Genomic DNA, 25,851 nt, shown 5'->3' with positions numbered 1-25,851 from the left:
CTTTGGCCCTCTCTTTCGAGGCCTCTGTCCTCTGTGCCAGCAGGATATTCCCCTGATTTAGATTTTCATTTCCCCCCCTCTATCTTGGTCTTATCCACTCTTCCTCAGTATAGCCTGAAGCCCATCTTACTTTTTGCCCTCTAGCTTTCATCACTCCATCACATTTCTCGCCGTATTTACCCACATTGGATTTTTACCGAGTGTTACATTGGGGATTTCAAGGAGGCTTAAAATGACACTAGCTGTGTAAAAGTGTCTGTATCATTGAGGGCTTCAGCTGGACATTGTAAAACCCAATAAAGTACTACTGGATCACCCAAAATTTAATTAAAGGTTTACTCAAATATACTAGCAAACATTTGGACCAAGAGAAAGATAGAAGCAGAGGAGAAGACTAACATTCTCACACACTCACACTCACACACACACACAATCCTGTGAGGCTTGGAATCAATATATCATTAATCTTTAACAGGGGCTAAATGGGTAAAACGGGGCTAGTTAGACCCTCACAGTGCTAACAGAGAGGGCAGGCTACGCTACATTTGCAAGCCCACCTCCTGCTGAAGCCTCACACTCTGGGCACTGCAACATTGACCACATTTTAAGAGAGTGTGCGTACATCTGTGTGTGTTGGTGTGCGTTTTAAGAGGAAGATTACCCGAATGCAGCAAGAAGCTGGGGGATTTGTCACGTAATGTCCTCTTTAGAGGAAAGTTCAATGTGTGTGAATGTACATTTCTGTGTATGTGTGGAAAGATGCGCATGATATGTATAATATTTGTCTTTTACATTGCCTAAAATATGCAGTCAAAGGGTTAAAAGTTGTGTTCAGCCAAACACTGGTGATTTGCTCAGCCAAGCAGTAAACGGAGGAAGGACTCCAAGGACTGGGAGGGTGCAGGGTTAGAGAGGGTTTGTGTGTGCTTTAAAGCGTTGCATTAAAATTTCAGATCACAGCACGCCACATAGTCAAGGACCCGGACTGCCTCAGGCTCACGAATAAGTGTGCACGACTTTGTGTGTCTGTGAGTCTGTGTGCGGATGTGGTCCAGCATGTGTTTATTAGCTTTCATAAGTAAATGAACAAACATATGGCGCATCTTATAAAACAGAATAAATAAAATAGGACAGACATTGACTATGAAACCTAATGATTACTGACGTACTATGGTCCTGCAGCCCGTCACCACACACTTAATGTACAGAATACTGTATAAAAGATACAAGGGAAAGCCTTGGAGTGAGGGAGGTAGAGACAGAGAAAACTGTCGTGAGCAAGGGAGAGGAGAGATCGATCTGTTTTTAACAGCCAATCAATTTAACAACTCTGTTAATGGAGAGACACGGTGAGTTTGGGACAGAATAAATGGCATACGGGGGAAACCTCAAGTTAAGTTAATATGCTGCTTTTTTTGTTGATACTGATGGTTTTTAGATCCTGGATGCATTTGATCTTTTTTCATATCTGTATCTTTCAAAGAAATCTGTTACAAAGACTTAAATTTAAAGATTCAAATTCTAAACTTCTGAACAGTTCTTTCTGGTTACCTCTACCAGTCCTGATCCCAACCATCACTATTCAGTTAGACTTGTTAAATGCCGACAAATATAGTAAGCAATGTTAGCATGTTACGGTACTGCTATAGACATGTGCACCACTAAGTTTTGAAGTGACCCCTGTCAGCCCTGCCTCTCTTTCGTGACACCTACACAAAAATCATTTTTCAGTCCTTAACGTTCCAGCATCGGAGTGCATTCTGCCAGTACTTAGACTGAGGGAAGTGCTCAGGGACTGCGGAGTATTCTGACACAATCCAGCGGTTGGGAAAGATAGAAAGGGAGGTTCCAGGCAGAAAGATGCAGTAAACAGAATGACTATGTCAGACAACAGAATATAGGACGGCCGGAAGGAAGAAGTCACCCAGAAATAGACACATACTTTGCTGTGGATTCCTCGTCATACTTGGTCTTCAAATCAAAGAGCTCAGCCTGAGTTTTTTCAAGTGCTGTAAAGACAGAGTCAATTCTCAGTCTATTTATCAAAACAGAAGAATTGCATTTTCTTACACAGCCACAAAAGTGTTTGAACCAAAAAATGAATCCTCATTTTAACAAGTTCAGTTGTTAATTGCTTATGCTTTGCTTGCTGGTCTGAGGTAACCTGTGAAGCAATTTATCACTGTGCAATATTACATCAAGTATGCTTGGAAAAATAACCATACAATGGTAAAGAGATAAAAATCAACATGTTTTCTATGCATATACAATCCTCATCACATTTCATTTGACATTCAATACAAAAGCCTGAATTGGCTGGTACCTGTCTGTAGGGACTTGGCCTTGTGTTCAGCCTCCTCCAACCTTGAGGTCATAGATTCCTGATTTTCCTGGAGTTTTCTACAGAGACAAAAACAAAGAGCAGAAAGTCAGGGACAGAGATACTGAGTCAGTAAATTGGTTCACACGTTGTGGTAAACTATTCTCTATTTTCCCACCATATCTGAAGTGTTTTCACCACCAAAATCCTCCAAATATAACCCACTCCTCATTAAGCAGACCTATTAGGCAGGAATGTCTGGCCACTGGGGCAACAAGGGTGGGGGGTTGAGTTGGGAGGGGGAGGGTGCAACATAAACCGCAAGGATAAAATAGATTCATTCTTTATGTATACTGTAAGAAGTTGGCCTCTGCTGAAATCTGTAACCGTGTGTGAAAACATTAATGATCAAACTCAAAGACAGTCTTTACACCCCCCCGATGACCCTCATTCTCGACCAATCTGTCTCTCCTGTCATTTCTATTTTCCTTCCTTTATTCTTTCATCTGTTTCTTTCTCTTCATCCCTCATTTCTTGGAGGATAAAGTGCATCAGAGGTGCCATCCATTTACTACCCCTCTCAGACACAGGAAGTCAGCTCTCTGCAGACAGGAAGGGGCCTATAAAACACTGACGTAGAGGAAATACAGTTGGACAATTGATCTTATACTCAACATCGGTAGAGTAACCTTTGCACAGTTTCATAGCAAACATGACTGACATGATGGGACGGCATTAGGTCAGAATCTAGTCACAGACTAAATAAAATATGAATCTAGTCACAGACTAAATAAAATGTGATAAAAGTGCATTTTCTCTTTAAGCCTCAAAACCCTGACAGCTAATAACATGATTGGTCATTTTCCCCACGTTTCTGTATGTAATCAATAAAATTAAAGTAACTATTTCCTTAAGAAAATAACACAGAGACTAGTATTTTAAAAAAAAAAATAGAAAGTATCTTCATATGATCAAATTAACTGGCTAGTGTCTGTGTTCTTTTTAATTACATTAAATGACCATACGAAAGTACCGCTTTATTGAAAAAACGAGAGTGATTAAATCAAGTTTTTCGAGTCAGAGTACAAATTTAAAGTTTTCTTTGGTATCTGACTATTACGCACTTTAACAGCAGGAAACTATTACATGAACTATTAAATTACAATAAAAACCTTTGTGACATTTTGAAAGAGTAACGCTCTAGACTTCCCAGTATAATTATTTAGTGTTCAGATGTATTTTCAGGCGCACTCAAAAGCTTTGGCCACAATCATTCTCGACAAATGTTTGGTAATTAAGAAAAAAAATGCATTTGTGACTGTAAAAACCACAAGAATGCAAGTACCACGTAGCTACCGTATCGGTAGCATTAAGTAGGTTATTTCTTTTTCAGTATTTAGCTGCAATAGGAAGGTAATGCCAGGAAGCAATAAGCAACAAATTGTCGATTAAACTTGCAATTTAAAAGGCCCAAGCTTAAAGAAATTATGTCCAAAATAGATTGGCTAAACAAGGTCAGATATCTTTAACTATCACACAAATATCTGAATCATAGCAGCTCTGTCTGAGGGCACCATGACCTGAAGGAGTTTAATGGAAAAGTAGAGCAGAGGCTTCTACTTAGGGCACAGCTAATGTAAGACTGGCATGCAAGCATGCTCTCTCACACACGCACACGCACGCACACACACACACACACACCCACACACCTCTCTTTCTCTGCATAGTCGTTGTGTAGCTGGAGTTGCTTTTCTTGGGCCAGGTTTTCAGCTTGATTCTTCAGAGACTGCTCGTACTCGCGGATCTTTTCTTTCAAGGCCTTAATTGTCACCTCTGGAAAAGGAGATAAAGCAGAATATTGTCAGAAACTTATTTATATCATTTGAGAACACACAAAAATACATTTTACAACGGTGTCACAAGTAAATATTCAAGAAGAGCGGGGAGGAGACCAGCCCACTATCAGTGGAAACATTTTACAACCTTTTTACACTAAACAACAATGGTGAGCTAATTGTGACAAATGGCGGCGATGACAGCACAGCTTTTGAATCGGAGAGTGGAGGGCTGGTATCTGTGCTTAAAGAACAGAGTTTCATATCCTGCATTTTTCTCTGTCAGCACCCCTACGTGACCCCTACGACTCCGGACTAATCTTTACATCCATGAATGGTATAATATATTCAACATTCACTAACAGGAGATATGCTGTATTCATTAGGGCTGCATTAGTGCTGAAACCCCATAACCTGCTGACGGCTGGGTTTTGTATGGGCCAGCCTGAAATAAATCTAGCACATAACTGGGGTAATAAATAGGAGCGTGCGTGTTTGTGTATGTGTGCGTGTTTGTGAGACAAAGATATAAGTGAGTGAGACAATGATAAAGAGCATTGCTGATGCTGCCTTTGACTGAAGGCTCTTAGCACTGTGTGTGCATGTGTACGTGTGTGTGATTTAAACTCCAGTCTCACCACTCTGACACATAATCAATAGAGGAGAGTCCCCTCAGAGCCCTCTTACCCCTTAACTGCTTAACTGAACTTTAAACATTTAGGTTGCAGGGATCAATGGCTCCAGCACTCTTAGTACCCGCTTGTGTGTGTACATGCATGTAAAAGTGCACGGGCAGGTCTGTGCGTGTTTAACAGGGGTGGGAGTTCCACAGTGTGTTTTGGGGTTTAAATATCCCCCATCTATTGAGGCGGGAAGGAGGGATAAAGGATGAGGGAACAGAAAAATCAATGCCAGAATGGAACCCTGCCGTTATCGAGCTGTTCCAATTAACTCTCGCTGAGGAAAGGGGGATTCCAAAACATTCCCTGCCTGCTCACTCACTCCCCCTTTTTGACTGAAATTACACGGCTTTTATTACTGCTCCTCACTCATCTCTCTTCCTTTGTCAGTTTGTCCATCTTTCTTTACCCTGAGGTAGCCTGTCCTTTTCTTATTCATGAAACGGCGCCTCGTGTTTTTCCTCCCTGAAAACCTACTTCAAATTGTAAAACCTTGTACAATTTTTTAAGCATCACTAAAAATTTTATGAGGCATTAAAATATGTTGAAATATGGCTTTTTGCTTGAGAAATGACTTCTTTGACCTGATATTTGCCTCGTTCAGATTTGAATTTATTTTCTTTCATGAAACAAACAACTTTTTTTTTGTTTGCTTTTAAGTACCTATTTCTTTTTGGTCACAGCTGACAATGACCATTGATGAATGTGATTTTTGACCGTTAGATCTTTGTCAGGCACTCGGACAGATTCTTTCATTCATGACTAGGTTTGGATATTTTTGCAGCCTACACCTGTGCCCCTTCTGTTAGAAAATGGCCTCTGCGTGCGTTGTGTGTCTAACCTTGATTTTTGACCTCTGCAAACTCTTTGTTGTAGTCCTCCAGTGTCTCTCGAAGTTTGGCGTTCTCTGTCTCAATGTCATGCATCCTCTGGAGCTTCAGCTGTAGCTGCTGAGCCAGCTCCAACACAGGTACAGGATCTGGCAGAGACAACAAATTCCAAGTTTACGCAATGCAAAGTACAGTACACAAACAAGGGCAGTAAGATGGCATCGGGAGCCACGAATAACTACAATCAAGGCCCCATGGGAGGCAAGAGTTTGCCCTGCTGGAGTGTCCTTCAGCAAGGCAATGAATCTTTAACAGCTCCAGGAAAACTGTCCTGGAGTTGACCCTGACCTCCTCTTTCCCTTTAGAGAATTATTAGTGCATGCAAGGACAAAAAATTAAAACAGATTGCAAAGGATATTATAGGTTATACAGTGTGTTCCATGCATGCGTTCACAGTGATCAGAGCTTGACTATATTTACAGAAATTAAACAAAGGTACAGGGATAATGAATTAAAAAGATAGTTATTAATAAATGGTCTAAAAACATCCTTAAAAACAAACTGTAGCCTAATCAACCAGGTGGATGGTTGACAGACCTGACTGCAGTTCATATTGCAATGATAGGATACCCATACTACCGGTATATAAAAGTATAGCTGGAAAAACTGCAGGAAAACGTTTAAAAATGTACCGCTGACAAAGAGCTAGATACGGAAGATCATACTGAGACACGGAGATGAGACAAATTAACACCAGAAATTACTGGGTTACAATTATATTTTTCTATCTTGAAAACAACAAAAAAACAAAAACAAAATGGGAGCAGACAGATGGACAAAGTGGAAATGCTAAACAGACAATGCAAAAGGTAAATGAAAGATTAAAGGATCACAGGAAAGGGGAAAGACAACTTTCTGGAGGCATTTTACCAACATCTTTGTCAACACACAGCAGGGTTAACTGTCAGCGTGATGAAGAGAGCCCTGTCAGTCAAGGCAATCACATCTGATTGGTGCTCATGGGTGGCAGACTGGTGACAGGCAGCCAAGAGACGCAGGCGACGCTCATCAGCATGCCAGCTAAAAGAGCAGCTTGTGTGTATGCGTGTTTGTGTGCGCTGTACAGATAAGAGGAACTGACAGCTTACAGCTGGGGGTAGGGGGTGAGGGCTGTGTGTGTGCCTGTCTGTTTGTGTGTCATTTCTGTCGTACTTGGATATCTTAACAATGCTAATGAGAGATCGGCAGAGAACAATTGTGGAATTTCATGCTGATTCTGCACTGCCAAGGTGACACGCTGAGCAGTTCTTAAGTCTGACACGCATGCAGTCTGCTCTTGACCAGCTGCACACAAATACACACAAGTACGAACAAACTGGACCCAACATTAGTCCTTCTGCTCTTACGTGTCATCCCAACCTTGAAGTATCAGCTTTCCCTCACTCTTATCATACGAGGTCCTTCTAATTGCCTGCCTCTTCCAACTTAAAATATAGTACACAGACTGTTAATAGCTGTTTGACTTGTGGGACACTGGTGCTGAGCGTTCCTGCCAGACACTTTTAATCTAAAGCAGAACACACTGGACTGAGTAACCAGGCTTTCAGCTGATAGAAGACAGAACAAAACACACTGCTTCCTCTTTCAAGTCTGCAGCATTAGTCAGGCTGGTCTATGTCTATGTGCATGTGTGCATCAGGCATTACATCATTGTCTCGCAGCAAGTTAAGAATAGCCCCGTCAGAGCTGGCGCTGACTTATTGGGAACAGTACAATCCAAAGATATTACTGTAGGTCTATCCATGTGGGAATACGATGACCTCCTTACGCTATAGATGAACTCAACTCCTCTCATATTTCTACATGCACAGCCCCTGCAGGGTTCCCATACAGCTGAAAATATCCAATCGGTAGCTCTCACACTTGGTCTTTGTTGTCTAATTCTCTGGGCTGTATGTGGCCCGACTCGCTGCTCCTGTGTGTTTTCTTAAGGCGTACAATTGTGAGCGTACTTGTCATCCATATCAGGATGTGTCTTCTGTTAAAACCCTCTGAAGGTTTCACCAGTGGGATGTAATCTTGTGGGGACATATTAAGGCATTGCACAGGCCTGAATGCACAGTTACACAGCAACAGAGACATTGTGTTATGCTCCTTCAACCTCCGCTGGGGGTACCGTTTCCGTGATGAAATGAGTCTCAACTGGTTGTGACGCTTTGGAATCAGAAAAAGTACAAAACATACATTTAAGCTGTGGCACAGACCACTGCATGGAGCACGGACTTACCTGGTACATCGATGATTTTCTTGTACACATTCAAAAAAGCATTCTCTGCTTCTTTACTTCTCTTACTCAATGCATCAATCTGCAAGAAAAGTTGGAAAATAATGATTAACCGACAGTCCCATGACAAAATACAGAACTAGTCAACATACAGTTACAGTCAATCCTCACTAGACATCAGCATGTTGCATGCAATCACGTTTGTTTTGACAGTGGCGTGTTGGTGTTTCCTTCCTGTGGAGTCACTTCAGCTGTTCGACTGATGACGGACGCGTTTCGTTTGCCGCGTGCTCGTGCGTGTCCTCGTCAGCCTGTCCTTAAGAGAGCGGGTCTAAGTCTGTCAATCGTACGTGTGTGTGTGAATCTGTGTGTTCCTCTCCCCTCTAGCATGCTGACATCATTAAACAGCTGGCTCAGTCTTTCCAGCCACAGCGGGGGAAGATTATTCAGTCAGCTCTTAGCAGCAATACAGTGTGGATCCATTACCGACGCAGCCATTAACGCGAGAGGACACGGCGTGCATTCCATCACTGATATTATTGAAATGGACGGCATTAAAACAGATCCATAAGAGATTAATTCCAAAATCATTCCAGAGGATGACTTTTGCACTGCAGTCAATGCTGAAATGGAGGCGGCGCGCTCTAGTATATCACAGGGCAATATGAGAAGCAGACAGAGTGGGTGAAACCCATCTGAATTCAAGTCTAAATCAAGGGAAACACAAGCTAAATAAAGACATTCTGAGGGTGCTACTGTACTGGGCAGAGCTACAGCTGACTACTCTGGATCACACACTCAGACTAAACAGCCGTGTGTTTCCCTTCCAGCTCCTCCACCACACTCAGAGAAAAGGGAATAAAGACAAAGGCCTATATAAGTCCAAATATAAAGTCTTCACATTCCCAGCCAAGCCAGTAGTGTAGTTGATGGGTGGTTTAAGGGTTCTTGCCACTGTAAACAGAGCAGGCTACATGTAATACTGCCTGGGCTCCTATGGGAACCTAATAAATCTCCTCACATGGCTTTGATTCATCTCTAGTTTTTTAGCCGCAAAACATCTGGCCCTGTGTAGGCTGGTGCCAGCACCCCTCCCTCTTTACCCCCTTTATTTCTCTGTCTCTCTCTCTCCTATGAAGTTCTACTTTGAGTTTCTCTAAATGTACAGTGAGTCATTCTTTTCCCCTTCACCCCCAATGTTTTCCAGTGTCAGTCTTTCTCACGTTTTGTGTGTCATCCAGTTGTGTGTAACTGTATGTCGGTGGCTCGCTCTCTCTCCCCCTCTTACACCACAGATAATCGCATTCTCACATCATTCCGCCATCATCCAATACCTGTTTCATGTGTTGTGTATCGAGGTATCAGGATCATCAAACGTAAGACCACTAATGGGAAATTACAGATGCTGCCCACTAATGCCTCTCGCACACTAGCATCAAACCTGTTCAGTGTTAAAATGTAGTGTATATGCATTTATTAATGAGATCAGAGCCTCAGTAGAGCCCAACCTGAATTCATAAAAAGAATTGTTCAGAACCTAATGTATAGAAATCATCTGTTGATGCTGTAGGAGGACACTGGGACTGTATGATGACTAGGCCAAGGTCAGTGGTACAGCAGCTTTATATAGCTCAACATGGGAGGCAGGAAATAGACATTTAATGTAGGACACACCCTACAGTTAGAGGCAGGTTAACTGCAGGACCAGAGCCATTAGAAGACCACCCAGGATTTGCAAATACTGTACAACCCTGCTGTTTCCAAACTGAGGCTCTTTCAACCAATCCCATTGACATCTGTTCTTACATGCTCCCCTCCCCCCAATCCCACACACACACACTACACACAAAGAGCGAGCAAAATAAATGAAGTGACACAAATGATACCTCACCACTATCAGTGGGTTACTGATGAAAAGTGCTTGCAATCGCAAAAGGTATCCTGGACACGTCCATACAGACAAACACTTATGTACGTACGTCAGCAACTTGTGCCATCATCACTCAGCACCGCCTCAATCCCCTATCTAACCCACAGTGTGTGAAGGGCATCAAGTTGACCTGTGAATATGTGTGCACGTGTGTGCGTGCATGTATGGCCCCAGTGGAGGCTGATAAGGGCAGGCTATGGGAAGCAGAGACTGAAGCCTTGGATAATGGAAAAGCTTATCTGATCGATGGACCAACAAGAAACAGTGAGTATGCAACACACACACACACGCACGCACGCACAAACCCTGTTTACCAAATGAAGGCCTTGTAGAAATAGTACTGTTATTGGTAATAATTATGACCCACGGGCAGCCACCTTTCAATGACAAAGATTAAGCAGAGTATCAGGACCTTGAAGTTCCAGGGCTAAAAGTTTTTATTGTTCCAAGATCAACATTCAGTTAGTAAAGATTTGGGCTCCTAGGTGAAGGACTTGAGCATAGATTACTGTAAGACTTCCAAAAGGAAAACCCACTGGTTTCTGCTGGTGTCTTGGCCTTGATCAAAGGACTCAGGGGGTAAGCAAACAAAGCCAGGCTAAAATTACACATTCTAAGATCTACTCATGTCGTGGCATGCACAAGAGTTGAATAGTCAACTGATTGATGGCCTGCTGTAAGGCTGGCGTGGTTGTATAGTATTATCTCAATAATCATAAGATAATGCCTTTCTCAGTTCTACGACCACCCACTAAGCCTTGGTGCATTCTGGTGTGCAAGCTACTGAGGTGTGTCAACATAAGGGTGGTGGAAAACAGCTGACAAAGCCTTAATTATATTGCCCTCTTTTTATTCTTTAAAATAGACTGCAGCTCATCAGCAAAACATGGTGAAACCACTTTAAATTACAGCATTTTTACATAACCACTGGCTGTGGTCACTGCTCTAACACAAGAATATGGAAAGTTACCCAGTGTTAAACTGTAATGTTTTATGGCCAGTAGCATAGCAGCACTGTCACTACCCATTGAGATGATTTTGTTTGTGTTTGTGTGCAATTTATTCGCATGTGTGTGTTTGAAAAAAGATACTGTTGGACTGAATGTCCACCCACTGCAACCCCAAATAATGCTCCAGTCAAAACCAACCGCCCACACTCCTCCCCTCCGACTTTCACATATGGGAGTGAACTGGAAATGCTTGGCCGCCAGAAAGGAGGAGTCATGATGGAAATAGGCCAAAATGATGGAGGAGGAGATAACGGGGAACGGTGGGAGTGTGATATAGAGCAAACGCAAAATTTACCTCATATAGGTTAGATTACACAAAACTCTGGGATGCAACATTACGCTGGAAATAAATAAAGCGTACTGAACAAAAATGTTCGTAGATAAGGGAAATAAATAAATAACAGTGCAAAATCATGCAAATAAAAGTCTGAGGAAATGGCATTCGCTGAGTTGTGACTGGCTGGAGCAGAGGTTGTGTGGTGCCTCTTTTTTTTGCAGGATGCAATTTAAACACACCCTTAGGCTACAGGACTTCATGAGTAGGACAGAAAATCAAGAGCAGAGCTGAGCGAAGAAAAGAGGGAGAGGGGAACAAGGGGAAATGAGATAGTGGCGAGAGAAAGAAAAGGAGATGGGGGAAGTGAGAATAGATGATTTAAGGAGAAAATGGAAAAGGAAAACAACAGAGGGAGCAAGAATCTGAACGAATGTTGAATTGGCTTAGCAACGTACATTGTTAAAATGTCATGCTTGAGAGCGTCAGATTATTGATTATATGATATATTATTACATTGTTACAATATCAGGTGTTTGCATGTATTTTATCATTACTCACCTCTCCTTGGAAGCTCTTGAGCAAAGGGGCAACCTGTTTCCGCAACTCCTGAAAAATAAAAATGTAAAAAATAAAGACCAAAGTTAAATTACTGCAACGCACTCTTGTGTCGTCCTATTGCCGCACAGGCCTACATTGTTTAAATCCACACAGATGACAGTGTGGCTTCATAATTATTTGCAATTACTTGCGATCGAATTGCAATCGCCCTGGCTGAACTCAATAAATAATGACTCATTTGCCAGTGAACGATGAACCCGACATTAGGGAGGATGCCACGTTTGCACACTGAAGTCTTCTGGTGGACTGCATGTCTCATCAGAACAGGTGCAGCACCACCTGGGCCAGCCAGAGGCACTAGTGCATGCGAGACAAAGAGCGCACAAGTCACAGAGAAAGCCTACCGTTAATGCAAATGGGCTCTGCACACCAAATTTTTACTATAAAGCAAATACTTTTCCTCCCACAAGTCCCATTGCATGACTTTCCAGTACGACTCAGCGGTTTCAGATTAGATAGCCAGTCGAGTATGTATCTGGGGAACATGCAAATCACCATGCTGTTAGCTGAGCCTACATCCTGACAAACTGAACTGGAGCGTACAGTAAAAAGCACAGCAGAATAGGACATTCTGTACAGCAACGTTTCAATGCGCAGTTTGCAGACGCACACTCACAAAACTGCCCGATGAAGAGGTGAAGTAGGGCAACAACAGATGCGAGTGCTCCAGAGGCTCGGCCATTTACAAACCTGCACGTAAAAGCTTTGACCCGTGCTAGCAGGCTCAGGAGACTGTGTCCCTATTTGACCTGGAACCAGTGTCTGGGACTGGGCTAATCCCAAGTGGAGCGAGACAGCCTGCTTGACTGGGGTCGAGGACAAGTCATGACCCCGGTGACCCTTCCCCGTTGTTACCTCATCAAGGGTCATTGTTGCCGTTTGTCTGGGCCGTTTCAATATTCTCCTGGTGGGGATGATGACCTCTGCTCCAGTCATGCTCCCCTGATTCTCTCCCTGCTCCAACCCCCCCATTCAGAGTTTCCTGCAAGCCGCAGTGATCAATTCAGGATGACAGAGTGTGCAGCTATTAGCATTTCCATTGTCAATAGCAGCAAACAGATTTGTGCCATTCCAATTTTTGGCAATCTTGTAGTGAGGAAGGGAGGGCGACTGATCCAAAGTCCAAGCCGAATCAGGGTTTACAATTCTGGAATGAAATCCTCTACTTTTTTGTAAATGCAAATTAAGAGCCATTTCTGTGCCTTGCAATTGATTTTGACTATATTCTTCTATAAATTTTCTAATTAGTGATCAATTTTCATTCATGGACAGAGGACCTCCATACATTCTTCTTTGTAATAGATTTTTAGTTTTGATCATAATCTGGATATTAGGTCCCTGTTTTCCTCAATGTGTTCAAGTAGCAGAGCTGAAACTGCATGTAAACATTGAAGTATCCACCATGAGCCAGGAAGTATAACTTACTTCAGTATAGACAAACAGGACTGCAGTCAAGGCTACCTTTAAATCACCCTGTTTAGCAATGGTGGAAACCACACGTGCAAGAACACCCCCCCCCCCCCCCCCCCCCCCCCTACACACACTGCCATCTTTTTTTAAAAATTGTTATTGAGTTCAAGTACGCTGTCTAGTTGTAACTTTTGCGGGTGTAACTTGATAAGCATGGACGTGTGCACGTGCATGCTGCAACAACAAGCACAAACCAAAAATTCACTACTTTTCACTGAAAACCTGAGCATTTACCCCCACTGGTCAACTCTCTGATGACCCCACTCCCCCGCCCTTTCAACTCCCAAAGATTTATGACCACATAACAAAACAATGCACACAGACACCGTGGTCCATTTGTGTACGTGTGTGTGTGTACGTGCGTGCCTATGTGTGTAGTGAGAGAAGCGGAGGGGGCCAGGCAGCGGGAGATGGATGACTGGTGTGTGAGCTGCCGGCAGACAGCAGACAGACCAGCCAGAGGAATCCTCCAGGGAGTATGGAACTCCCATTCGCTGTCTGTCTGCCCTGCAGCCAAAACCGTGTATATATATGTGGAAGTGCACGAGCGCGCACGCACGCGCATGCTCACACACACACACAAAAGTTAGTTTACTACCACAGCCTCTGGCTAGCAATCTTTGGGGCATTTTACAACCATTCCCACCCTCATCTTTATCACAGCATGGTGGAAAAGACTTGACTGACTAAAAAGAAATTAAGAAGTGGATGAATAATTCACACAACTTTAGGAAGGACGGCAAAATGTAGTCTCAAAAGGAACTCAGTGTGTCAGTCCAAATGAATTATGAAAACTTTGTTTTCACGCTGCATTTCTTTGCGCTATTTTCAAAATGCTACAAAAGCCTGAATGTGTGCGTGCGTGTGTGTGTGATTATGCAGCCCGTGAGTGCAGTTCATGCCGAGTACAGCACAGCAGACTAGACACAGTCAACGTGGGCCAGTCTCCCGGTTGCTGAATAATGGATCAGAGAAGGACTCCGGCTCAGCCTAATGCAGCCTGATCTGATGTGACTGTGATCTCCACTGACTGGTGCAGACCACAGAGACCTGACAGCGCTGCCTTACACACCGATGCCACATGCATGTTCGCCCTCACACACCAACACACAAGACAGAAAAAAAAAAAAAGATCTGCTAAGGTGAACAAGGTGATCATAAGGAACCACCTTGTTTGTTACGCTGCCCTGATGCATAGAAAATGTAAATGTTTAAGAGCCGACTCCTATTCAGTGTGTTATAACCTTGTAATGAATCCTGTCGCTCACTTGGTCTGGCTCAGATTCCTCCTCCACATACCAGGGAGATGCCAGGGGCCACACAGACGCCAGAGGAGCCTTCCTAAATCACAGCCTTGTTACACTGATGAATGTGTGTCCCGCTCTGTGATCTAGCCTGTCTTCCTCTGCTGGCTGCACACTTCTGCACGCTTTATTTGGGAGAATGTCTTTGATTCCGTATGCGTTCTGCCGGCTTTGTCATTTTACTTGACGATGAAATGAAAGATGAGTGTGAAATCAGCGTCTTTTGTATGCAGCTTGTTCCCTCCGTTATATATTCCCCTTCACGTGCACGCTTAAGTCAACAGTCACAGTTCTCATCCTGTGGTAACTATAACAGACCCACCGTCGACTCCGCCGAGAGTTGACGATTTTCTACCCACTGTCTACACCGTTCATAAATAATTCATACCGCCATCAATAATTCACTGTGGTGACATTACCAATAATAACAACAATACTTTGTTTTCACTGTGTGGTTTAAGAAGTGTTGCCTTGGTAACAGAGATGAAACAAACATTCCCAGGAGAAGTGATGGGAACACAGGAACAGGACAGAATTCCCTCCTGATCCCACTTAGTAGTGTTATCACACTCTTTTTTTCCCCCTCCTGCTCACTCTCCCTCTTTCTCTCTCCTTCTCTCTCCTTCTCTCTCTCTCACACACACATTCACAGACCACACTTTTTTGCACGCATAAAAAAAACTAGGTCAGATAATACAAACTCCTGAGGGGGTTTCTGTTTTGTCTCTTTAGGATTTCAGGGAAACTAATGGAGGGACTATTTTGGGAGCCAAGCGTGCATCTGTGCGTTGTCTACTCCCCTGCTTTCTCAGTAAATAATCACTGCTACATTTACGAAGAGATGCGTGGAGAAGTCACAGGCGCGGTTCGGCTGTCAAAAGGATTACAATATGCGCGTGGCTTTTCGCTCTTATGTGTCCACAGAAATCTTATTTCCTCACCTCTGGTGTGTTTTTCTTGAATTCGCGGCTCAGGTCAATTAGCTTCTTCCTGGTCTGTTCGCTCTCGTCCTGTCTGTTGGCAAGCTGTGTGGCGGTGGCATCGAGTTCTTTCTACAACACAAACAGACAGTTGTAACCTGCTCAGAAAAGTTCAGCATGTTTGATCATTAGACCACACTTTATTTCAGATGCTCAGCAAAAAATGTATAGTACAGTTACTCAGCTCAATAAACACTGAACCTGATCACTGTCACAGCTAAATGTCATAATAATCTTAGTGACAGACTACAAAAACAAAAACAGGGGAAGAAAGGAATGCAAGAAAATAACAATAAAGATATTACATTAAATGATGTTAAGTCAGAGAGGAGCATCTGTTGATAAATGGAGTAATCTGACCTAAATATGTGAATATTTAGTCTGTATTTAAAGAGTAAACATGCCTATCAGGTGGGACCCAGTCCCAACGCTGAGGAGCAGAGCTTTTAGCCACTCCGTGCAGTTCTACACAAGTAAATGAAGGTCAACCATTTGAATGTTTAAAAATCCATACCGCTCCTGTGGTGCCCTTGAGCACCATATTCAAGTTTGTTTCTTAAGGGATGCATGATAACACAATTTTATCCCATAATAGCGTTCATTTATTTAGCCAAGACACCAGGAAGACACATCTTGCAAACCGCAAAGGGAGTCAAAGTGGCTAAACCCTCTTTAAAAACCATGGGCCCAAACTGTTCAGAGCGCGGTGATAAGACCTGAGGTTTCAGTGCAGTTAATGTCTTACGTCCCCTTAAAATCTTTATTATGACACGCAGTGAAGGTTTGTCAAAGTTTTGATTATGATCCCGGATCCAACGTGCGAGTAAAAGGCAAATCTTATCAGTCTCAACCACCTGGAGCAACTAATTACCCGTTTATAGTGGCAGCAAGGGGGAAAAATCCTTATCGTGCAGTTTTGTTATTTCTTATGTATAAATTTTTTTTGTCAAAATGTGGGCTTTTCTCATTGTGCCGAGTTCACATTTGTACAAGATCAGGAACTTGCAATATCAGCATGCAGATGTGTGCAGTCATCAAAAGGTTTCGAGAATAGAAAAGTGGTTCTGGGCTAGGAGACTTGCAACACTCAAACATTCCAGGCCCCCATACAGTGGCACAGCGGTGAGGAGATAATTACTAAATTTTTACTGAAAGTTAAACATTAACATTGCCAGTGTGCAGCAGCAGCACGAGGAGACGGGAGAAGCACATTCACAATGCTCAGGACAAACGGCAGCACAATTATCAACAGCAGCGGCGTTGTTGGCTCAGCCTGGGACGACTTTATGTCACATTCGTATTAATAGCTAATTTATTTATGGTGATGGGCCAGACGCTGACTTTAACCAGTTGTTCACACCTTGTTCAGATACTATCTCTCACTGCTCATTGCTAAGTGCTGCTGAATTATGTTTCTGTTGGATTCTTGCCTTCTGTCACACTCGCCCCCCCCCCCCTCCCCCTCCTTTCCGTACCATCCTTTTCCCCGCCGTGCTAGCGCGGATCGTCTACGGACACATCCATCCAGCAGCACTTCACCACCATTTAAATCTCTTTTCCCCTTACTCCGGCGCCACCCGCCCCATCCACCTCCTGTGAGGCCGCCCACCCCCGAGAGTGATTAAACGCTGCTGAAGGGCCGTTATGCTAACTAACACACTAATCATTTAATACACACATTTCCACGGGGGCCCTTGTGGCTCAGGCTGCTGACAAGGTCCCAAAACACACTCACGCACACAGCAGCCCACCAACCTAAATCGCCCCCCCCCCCAACACACCCAACGCAACCCTCTACAGACACAATGTGATCGAGTACTAATTAGGAGGCACCCCAAACACTGTTTAGTTGAATTCCCCGGCCAGCCAAGATCTTCTTTTAAACATAAACCATTAAAGATGGCTAACTGTCCTCTGTTATGGATTTTTCTGCAGTAGCTCAGGACTCTAAAATGTAAAACTAAATAAGTAAAGCTGATTTGCTGGCGCTGTCTGGCCGTGGAGCAGTTAATGTGGCAGCAGGGTCTGCCCGTGGCCATGGAGCAGCTGCACTATCTGTTAGTCAATTCGAGCGTGTGCAGAGGCTTGTGCACCGCTTGATGAAAGAACCAACCTAATACATTTTAATCAGGTTAAATTAATTGTCGAGATGAATGCTCTAGATCACGAACAGAGGTGTAATTATTATATTGGTAGAGATTAGATACAGGAACAAGAATTGAAGGCCGAGCCGTTTAATGATATTAACAACATATATTAGTCGCTGGCAGATTTTAATCTAAATACAGTCTGCCTTAAGGCTTACTTTGCACAATCTTTTAAAGACTAAAAATCAGGGGTATTTTTAAGCTTCTTTCCAAAATCATCATCAAAGTAGAGGACATATGGCTCCCTTTAAATGAAGAGCAGACAACGACATGGACAGATTCTGAGGACATAATAGTCTTGCATATTAAATAGGCGTCTCCAAACATACCCTATAGATCCCCGGCCACTAGATCCTGCCCAATCTCTTTCTCCAAAAAATACTCCAAAACTAAATGAACACCACAACGGGAGATGACTGATCGGACGCCAAATGGGTAATTAATTGTGGGCAGTGTCCCCAAAATGACACAGTCGGTTTTGGACAATGGACCGTACCCTTTGCCCCCGTCAGCAGACGCTGGGGTTGGCCTCTGTGCCCATCGTGCTGATGGAGCGTAGCAACCGCAAATCCACAATCCCTGCTGGCGACCGTTTGTTCACACGCATCAAACCTTACAGGCCACCAAAGACCACTTCTACCCCTTACCTAAGAAGTGCACGTCAGCCACACACAGTTGACATATTTAAGCCCCAAAAGTGACATAAACTAGACTGAACTGCGTCGTTTCTGGATGTGTTGCGGGACAACAAAATTAGCAATATGCTAAATGTTTGAAAAATACTCATCTGCAACCATTTGATTTTCAAAGTCTCGAAAAGAATCAAACAAACGCAACCACGTTACCAGCTTCATTACATTAAAAGACAGAGATGAACGCTCGAAACATTAAATTAAGAAAGACTAATCTGCAGGGAAATGGACCATCTGGCATGTGTAACATCACTGACTGTCGTCATAAACCAATCAGTTTAAAATGTCTGTCAAAGTCTTTAAAGCAAACTAATGTAACTTTCCAGTTAAAGACTCATTAAATGTAATCAAAGAAATATAAGTGACGGCACAGAAAGCGCGTCAGTTCTTGTCTTGATGTTTGCCTGCAGAAGCCTAAACCACATGGGTGAGTATGTAAGTTCGAGTCCTCTCTTTCAGGTTTCTGACATGAACAGCACGACCTGGCCTGAGTTTGGTATGGTGGGCTTTCCAAAAAGCCAAATCTACCGGTATGTTAATTTATTAAACCGTTCACATTAACTTCACTGTTACGCTCGGCTAAGGCTGGTTAGCTGTGCGCTGTTAGCGGCCGAGAGAATATGGTGAGTGCAGGGAAGCATTAAGTGAGCCGTAATGTCTGTGTGATTGCTCCAACAGCCTTGCTTGGCTTGGCTGGATGGGCCCACAGCAGCGGCCCCTGTCCCGGTTCATTCGGTCGTCTGGTCAGCTGTAAAGACGATTGGAACAGATTGCCAACACTCCCTAGAGAGACTTCAACACCGACTTGGCCAAGACGCCTCCCGCACACGGCTCCGCATGCGTGCGCTCTCACATGAATGCACGTGGGCACTGCTGAAGTATCTCGGGGAGCCTGAGCTTTCCGCAAGACTTCTGAGCCTGCTTTCAAAAGAAAAAGTCGGGTAACGAGTTTGCCCGGCGGATTTTGGCAGGCCGAGCGATGTTTGCAGCTAGGAGCTAAGACTCACTCCATCCTGCTCCTGTGGAAATAACACTATTCACAGATGACGGTCACGGATAAACAAATCCTATTACAACTGGTCATCTGACCCAAGGTGTGTGTGTGTGTGTGTGTGTGTGTGTTTCTCTCTCTCTTAATGAAATTCCTTCCATTCATTTGCAGGCAGAGAGAGCCTTCTATCTGGCTAATTCACTCTAATTACTCTAATGAGCCACAGGTGATGATACAGTGAGGCTGATTAATTAAATGGGAGGCTCCAATCAGGCATGTCTGATTACGCCAATCATATCGACTACCGGCTAAATGAGATAACAGGAGACAGACGCACTTTAATTGAGGTATCAAAACTTCATGGAATTCCTAATGCCCTCACGCTCCGACGATGCCGAGACAGATAGGCTGCTGGAATGACAACAAAGTTATTGTTATGTACACACTATGAAGTCAATCCGGCTGCAGCTGTCGTCTGCGCCGCCACGGTGATCGGGAGAGGAGGAGGAGCGAACAACGTGCGGGATTTACTTCAAATAGCACGCTCGCTCGCTCAATTGTGACACACGCTTTAGCCCAGCCACTAAATGCTTATGAAGCTAACAAGGCTGGCATAGACAATGTCTTTGCTTTCATCCTGCTGACATATTTAAATACGCTATACGGATATAATAGTAAACAGCAAAGGTGTCTGGGTAGACGTCTTATCTAAAATCAGCAAACTCCGCCCTCACATCCCCATACAGGTCTTGAAACTCTACGCACCCGAGTGTTCGGCGTGCCAAACCTACCATGTGGGGGGTTTTGGTGTCGTGGGGTGGCAGCTCAGTCGGGAAGCGAGAGCCACGGTTTAAAAACACCACCCTCGCATCCCTTTGCAGTCTCTAGCGTGCTGTGCGCCCGAGTGTTCGGCGTGCCAGACCTACCGTGCGGGGTCGGCGTCATGGGGTGGCAGCTCAGTTGGGAAGCGACAGCCGCGCTCGCTCCACCAACAGAGTACACGATGGCAGATCACAGGCACGCCCCCTCAAAACACAACAGCAGCACAGATAAGAGACTACGACGCAGGCTGCCCGTCTACCTTCCTACGCCGACATAGCACAGCGCACAACTTTCAACGTGCCAGCACAACCCGCGCTCTAAAGCCACATACAGTTTGAGCACGCGAGTTACTTCCTCCCGAATCTCTGTTTTTGCTTATCCTCCAAATTTACTTAACCGCTATCTAGCTCAATAGTTTAACTGACAACCAAAGCGCGTGTGTGAATGTGTGGGGTGGCGGTGGGGGGGGTGTTATGCAACTGTGTACATCTGTGTTTGTGTGCACAACAGTTGAGGGGCAGGGGGTAAGCCTACAACCCTCTAAAGTCTAACAAGACGCTTGTGGTCCCTGAGCATTTTGCTCCTTTTTTTAAACACAGATCCATATCTACCAACAGCACAGGAGCTGTCAAGACTCACCTCAGTAAGGCTGACGCAATCCTGGATCAAAAACAGCCTTTTTACACCACAGCCTCGTTTGTATTGATCCTCGTTTCTCTACTGAGAGACCGGCTGTTGTTTTATCTCCCCAACATCCGCGCCTGAACTCTCTTGAAGCTTACTGAAGAGCTCGTCATTATTTTTTTCCCCCTTTCAAGCCAACTTCAGGTTGGATAAGGGGCCAGAGAAGCCAAGGCTGAGCCTAAACACACATATAATGAGCCTAAGATGGTTTCGGGCATAAAAGAGGTGACACTCGCTTGGTATTGCTTGGCAGAGTTAGAATTTAGCTGCAGGCCTGTGTCGCACAGCGATGGTGAGGAGGCTGCAATAGGAGGAAAGCAGTATGGCGATATGCTAGGGTGCAACGCAGTGGTGAAAGGGCAAGATTTTTCATCCCTGCGTTTACAGGGTGGAACGGCTCGGATATTGAGATCCGAGATAGGATCAGAGGGTAGTGAGCTGTTTCAGCTACGATAAAGGCCACGCATTACAAACAGAGCACCGATAGAGAGAATGAGAGAGAGAATATCACACCTCTCATCCCTGAATTAATGCCTCCATTCTGCAAGGAAGCCATTCTGTGCCAGAAAGAGGAGATTGGGGGGGGATGAGGGCGCAGATATGGACTAAAAAATGGAAACTGTGGTCGCGGAGAGGGGTGATAGGGATTAATCAAGTCTAAGAGGAGAGTGGGGATCTCCAGGCCCTAAAGCACACACGCATTACAAGACTGGATCCCAAAGACCCCGGTAATGCTAAACATCGCTAGCTTACATGACTGAACATACAGGTAGCATCATTGCTAGTGACAGGATCTCATGTTCTGCTAATACTGCTACGCTACAGACACCTACATTCCACCGTCCTCCCCGTCACGCTACGGTAGATGCACGACTTTCAGGCCCTGTAACGTAGAATGATTTTTTTCGCCGCTCTTTTCCCTTCGCGTCACATTTGGTCATTTTCTCGACATGACACATCTGGAAGATTAAAGTAACATGTTTGTTTGACCTCGGAATCAAAGCCAAGCATCCAAGTGCCCAATTACATTAACATAATCTGGAAATTAATATTTCCATTTTATACTGTCGTCGTCATCTAGCGCGCCCTCGCTTTCTGTCCGATTCTGACACTTGTGGTTGTCAACGTAGCGTGTCCTGTGGCCAAGTCTTACTCAGCCTTTATGGGAACGAGTTTTCTGCTCTGCTTACGCCACTTTAAAAGAGGAAAAGACAAACAGCGGGAGAGAGAATGGGCATAGCTAATCCTTACAGTAATGACTGAATAATTAGCTGGCAGTAGGCTATGTAATGGAGGGTAATTATATCGTTTATTCTGCACTGAGAGAATATTATATAAAGCCAACACGATGAAGGAAGAGGCGAGTTTTGTGAAAAGTAGGATAGGGCATGTGTAAAAGCTCAGGCTCTGTCTATTGATTCATACAAACATCAAACGAACCACTTGAGTAATGGAGGGGAGTGAAGGACAGCTAAAAGCTATTTGGAGCCTTCACTGCATAAAAGACTTGACCTGTTCCACACAGCCTACATATCAAAACCATCAAACAGCAATCAATAGACCAAAGCGGTCAACTCAACAAACCGTCACCCTACTAAAACATCAAAACCCCCCAGCCCAAGCGTCAGATGATAGGCTACACTCAGCTTATCCATTACCATCAGATAAAGAGGAGATAAAACACAGAGCCTAATCCTTTCATGTGTCGTGACAGCCACAGCAGCCTCCGAGGCATTCCTTCAGTCTGCTCTCAAATAGTTTTATGGCGGAAGGCAGTCATTCAGCCAGCCAGCCGGCCAGCCAGGGTTGTTCTGCTCTGTTTGTCTTATTTCACAGTTTACACGCTGTTTTATAGGTAGTTATTATGGTCGCCATGGTGATGCCATACGTTTTAATGGTATTTTGTTCTTAGGGCAGAGGGTGCAATAAAAGGGGGGGAAAAAACCACACAGACAAGAAGACAAAGGCTCACAAAACACACACACTCCTGCTGGGGAAAAGTCTCTCGTCCCTCCCCGACCCCTCCTCCACCCTTTATCGGTCGCCACAAACGCCGTCGCCCCACCTTCCCCTTCGTGTGAAACGCAGACAGTCCAACTTTGAATTGTCCTCTCTCATCCCGCACATCTGGATCTGATCAGAGGGCCTCCTACGAGTGGAGGCCTCTGGGCCTATTAATAACCGTGCTGCTGAACTCAGGGTCAGACAGCAGTCAGCGGATGAGCCAGTGTCTACTAAACACAAGCCCCCTTCCCCCTTTCTCAGGAGAACAACTCTCGCTTTTAAAGACGAGCTGGCCGGCTGCAGGGCTGAGTAAGGTACAGTAAACTGGAGGCTTCGTAGTGACATTTTGCTGCAGTGCATGAGCAGAGGAGAATACCTTTAATTATGGAGAGTATTTTGCACACAACAAGTTCAAGTTCAAGGAGTCTGGCGCCATGTAAGGCAAGACAGATGGTAAAGTCATCATCTGTTTGGCCATTCAGAAAGGACGGGTCACAGAGTCAACTCAGGGGTCAGACCACCTCTGAACTTTGGCTCCAGCCTGACAGCTGCTCAGGTCAAAATACCACCGACAGGTCAGAATTCCATTTGAGGATGGCCAGGGATTATAAATTTTCAGAGTTTGAGTGCAGGTATAATATACCGCACGTGAATCATCACAAATAGACCCGTCTCCCGTTCATAATTCATCAAACGGGTAACGACTGTATAGTGGCACAAGCAGCAGCAATTTATCCAGAAAAAAACTCTCCGACCTTTCTATCCAACACACACCCACCTGCAAATACAGGGTAGTTGAATCATCATAATCGCTGGTAGTTTTCTGCTGAGCCCAGCCGGCAGTCTGTGTTATTTTTAGAGGGCTGACACAGAAGCAGGTCGTCCATTTACTCTGCGAGTTGGCAGAGCGACCATCGCGGCTCTGGTTTCTATAAATTACCAAAATGGGAATAAGCTAAGTTGACATAAACACCGCAAAGGTGTGGACCCTGACAGCAATGGAGTTAGCTCAGATTGACAGCTAATTCAATTCCATTACTTAACTTTAACATCTTTGTAAACACGTCAATTCCGAGCCCGCGCGATGAAGCCATTACACGTATCATCATCCTACAGGCAAGCTTTGATCCACCCCTTTTTTCTTTAAAGTAACACGGCCAAGTGAGCTAGCTGCACTACAATAGCATTAGCAAAAATCTCCATTCGTTCAATTCTCTTGGCACCTTCAATAAATGCACAACACAAATGAGAGAGGCTCGATTTTTGAAGGCTGCTCTCATCTGACGTGACTGTTCGGCCAGCTATGGATCCAGCGCTTTGATGGACAGAGAAATTACACAGAGCGAGCTATTAGCAGATAGCAAGCCGTATCATAATTCAATCCCCCTGCCATCAAATTGCACCAATATCATAATTCAATACTCAGAACCATTAGCCCGCAGTGCACCAATATCATAATTCCATCCTGAGGCCACCAGCCCATGCCAATATCATAATTCAATACCTAAAGCATTAGGACACACCAACAGACATTAAAATTCAATACCGAATGATCAATGATCTAAAAAAGACACCGATACTGGAGTCATGGGTTGACATGGGATCGGGTGCATAAAGAGGCTCCTGCCTTATTTAGAGCAGAGTCTTTAATAACCGAGATAAACAACCCTAAAATTAGGTAGGGTGAGGTGTTCGCTGAATACCTCGGTTATATAAATCATTTACAGCAACAGTTCATGTGATGGAAAAAAACAAACAAAAACACGTTACCAGGTTTTATGGCGAAAAACACACTGATTAACAACCACGGCGCTGTAGTTAGCCAACTTTGTCAGAAATGTTGGCTCCAAATCTGCAACCTTATTCAGTTGGTCTAAATTATGACCTTGTGGTAACGTGTGGAAATGAGACCACATATTTTTTGGTCGGTTGCCTCTGTTTATATTTCCAGGCTAACATCTTCAAACCTAAAGTCAAACTGCTGGGACTCTTACGCATGCTTGGCCTGCTGCTTCATCAGAAAATCAACAAATGGAGGAACTTTTGATTCTCTCAGCTGCTTCTCTTCAAGTCTAGGAGACTCAGAAAAGCTTTATTCGCTGCACGAGATACTCGGTGCATCGTGTCGATAAATTCTCAGTAAGATGACGTGTCGATATGTGCAATGCCCTAATTAGACCACTTCCATGGAAAAGATTTGGTGAACACATAAATCAGTATAAAACCATATTTCAGACATTTTATCCTGCTGCTGGTCTGCAGGGGGAAAAACACACATTCTCCTTTGCTTTTTCTCAGCTGAATTTCTTTTCTTTTTTTTTTAATAAGCGCTTAATTAAGCTAATGAAAACGGCAAATAAAACTTCCAAAGCGAGCTCCGGGAGACTCAGCTCTGAAGACTGAGCTCCCGTTACTGGAATACAGAGCAGCGGAATAATGGAGCCTTCTGTCATGAGATATGGCGAACCTCTGTGGTGCTGTAGGTGAGAGACTCCGAGTGGGTCTGTAAATAATGCCTCCCACTTGAAAGCAGGTCTCACCGAAGTGTTAGCTGTGCTCCGTGGTCGTTGGCAGGAAACCTCGGCCTGGTTAGCGACAAAGCGTTTTGACAGAGGTTTCATATCACATCTAAAGTTCGGCCGGTGATGACTATAGCTGAGCGGTTGGTTCGTACCGTTCGATGCTACGACACCAGACACTCGATGCTGCCCTGGTGCAGCCAAAGAGGCGGGAAACCAAGTTTTAAAGTTTTATATTTTGGCGTTACCTGCACCACACTAGATACAAAGTAGCACAGACGTGGTGGAAATGAGGTGGAGACATTTAGCTTCACTTTATGAGGATGGATTCTGTCCATTTGGACAAAGAAAAGTGTTAATTAATAGGAGGTTTTATTAGCGTGGATGAAAGCTATTTGAAAGTAATGACCATGGTCTGGAGCCCAAGAATATCCCCAAATTCCACCTTTATTTT

General features: G+C 44.2%; 1 protein-coding gene across 4 annotated transcripts in view; it reads right to left on the bottom strand.

Moving 5' to 3' along the window:
- The window catches only part of cux1b (cut-like homeobox 1b), a 52,979-nt gene that overhangs the window by 22,423 nt on the left and 4,705 nt on the right, over positions 1 to 25,851 (bottom strand). For all 4 annotated transcript variants that reach the window (XM_029843908.1, XM_029843909.1, XM_011608357.2 and 1 more), the window contains exons 2-8: positions 15,500 to 15,610; positions 11,725 to 11,772; positions 7,953 to 8,031; positions 5,677 to 5,814; positions 4,030 to 4,153; positions 2,324 to 2,400; positions 1,943 to 2,009 (exon numbers count right to left, since the gene is read on the bottom strand). In XM_029843908.1, coding sequence (XP_029699768.1) covers positions 1,943 to 2,009; positions 2,324 to 2,400; positions 4,030 to 4,153; positions 5,677 to 5,814; positions 7,953 to 8,031; positions 11,725 to 11,772; positions 15,500 to 15,610 — 644 coding nt within the window. The remainder of the gene's footprint in view (positions 1 to 1,942; positions 2,010 to 2,323; positions 2,401 to 4,029; positions 4,154 to 5,676; positions 5,815 to 7,952; positions 8,032 to 11,724; positions 11,773 to 15,499; positions 15,611 to 25,851) is intronic.

This window comes from Takifugu rubripes, chromosome 11, assembly GCF_901000725.2.
Source record: "Takifugu rubripes chromosome 11, fTakRub1.2, whole genome shotgun sequence".
Taxonomy (NCBI): domain Eukaryota; kingdom Metazoa; phylum Chordata; class Actinopteri; order Tetraodontiformes; family Tetraodontidae; genus Takifugu; species Takifugu rubripes.
Note: the sequence above shows the minus strand (reverse complement) of the source record. Positions and strands in the feature narration are given on the sequence as shown.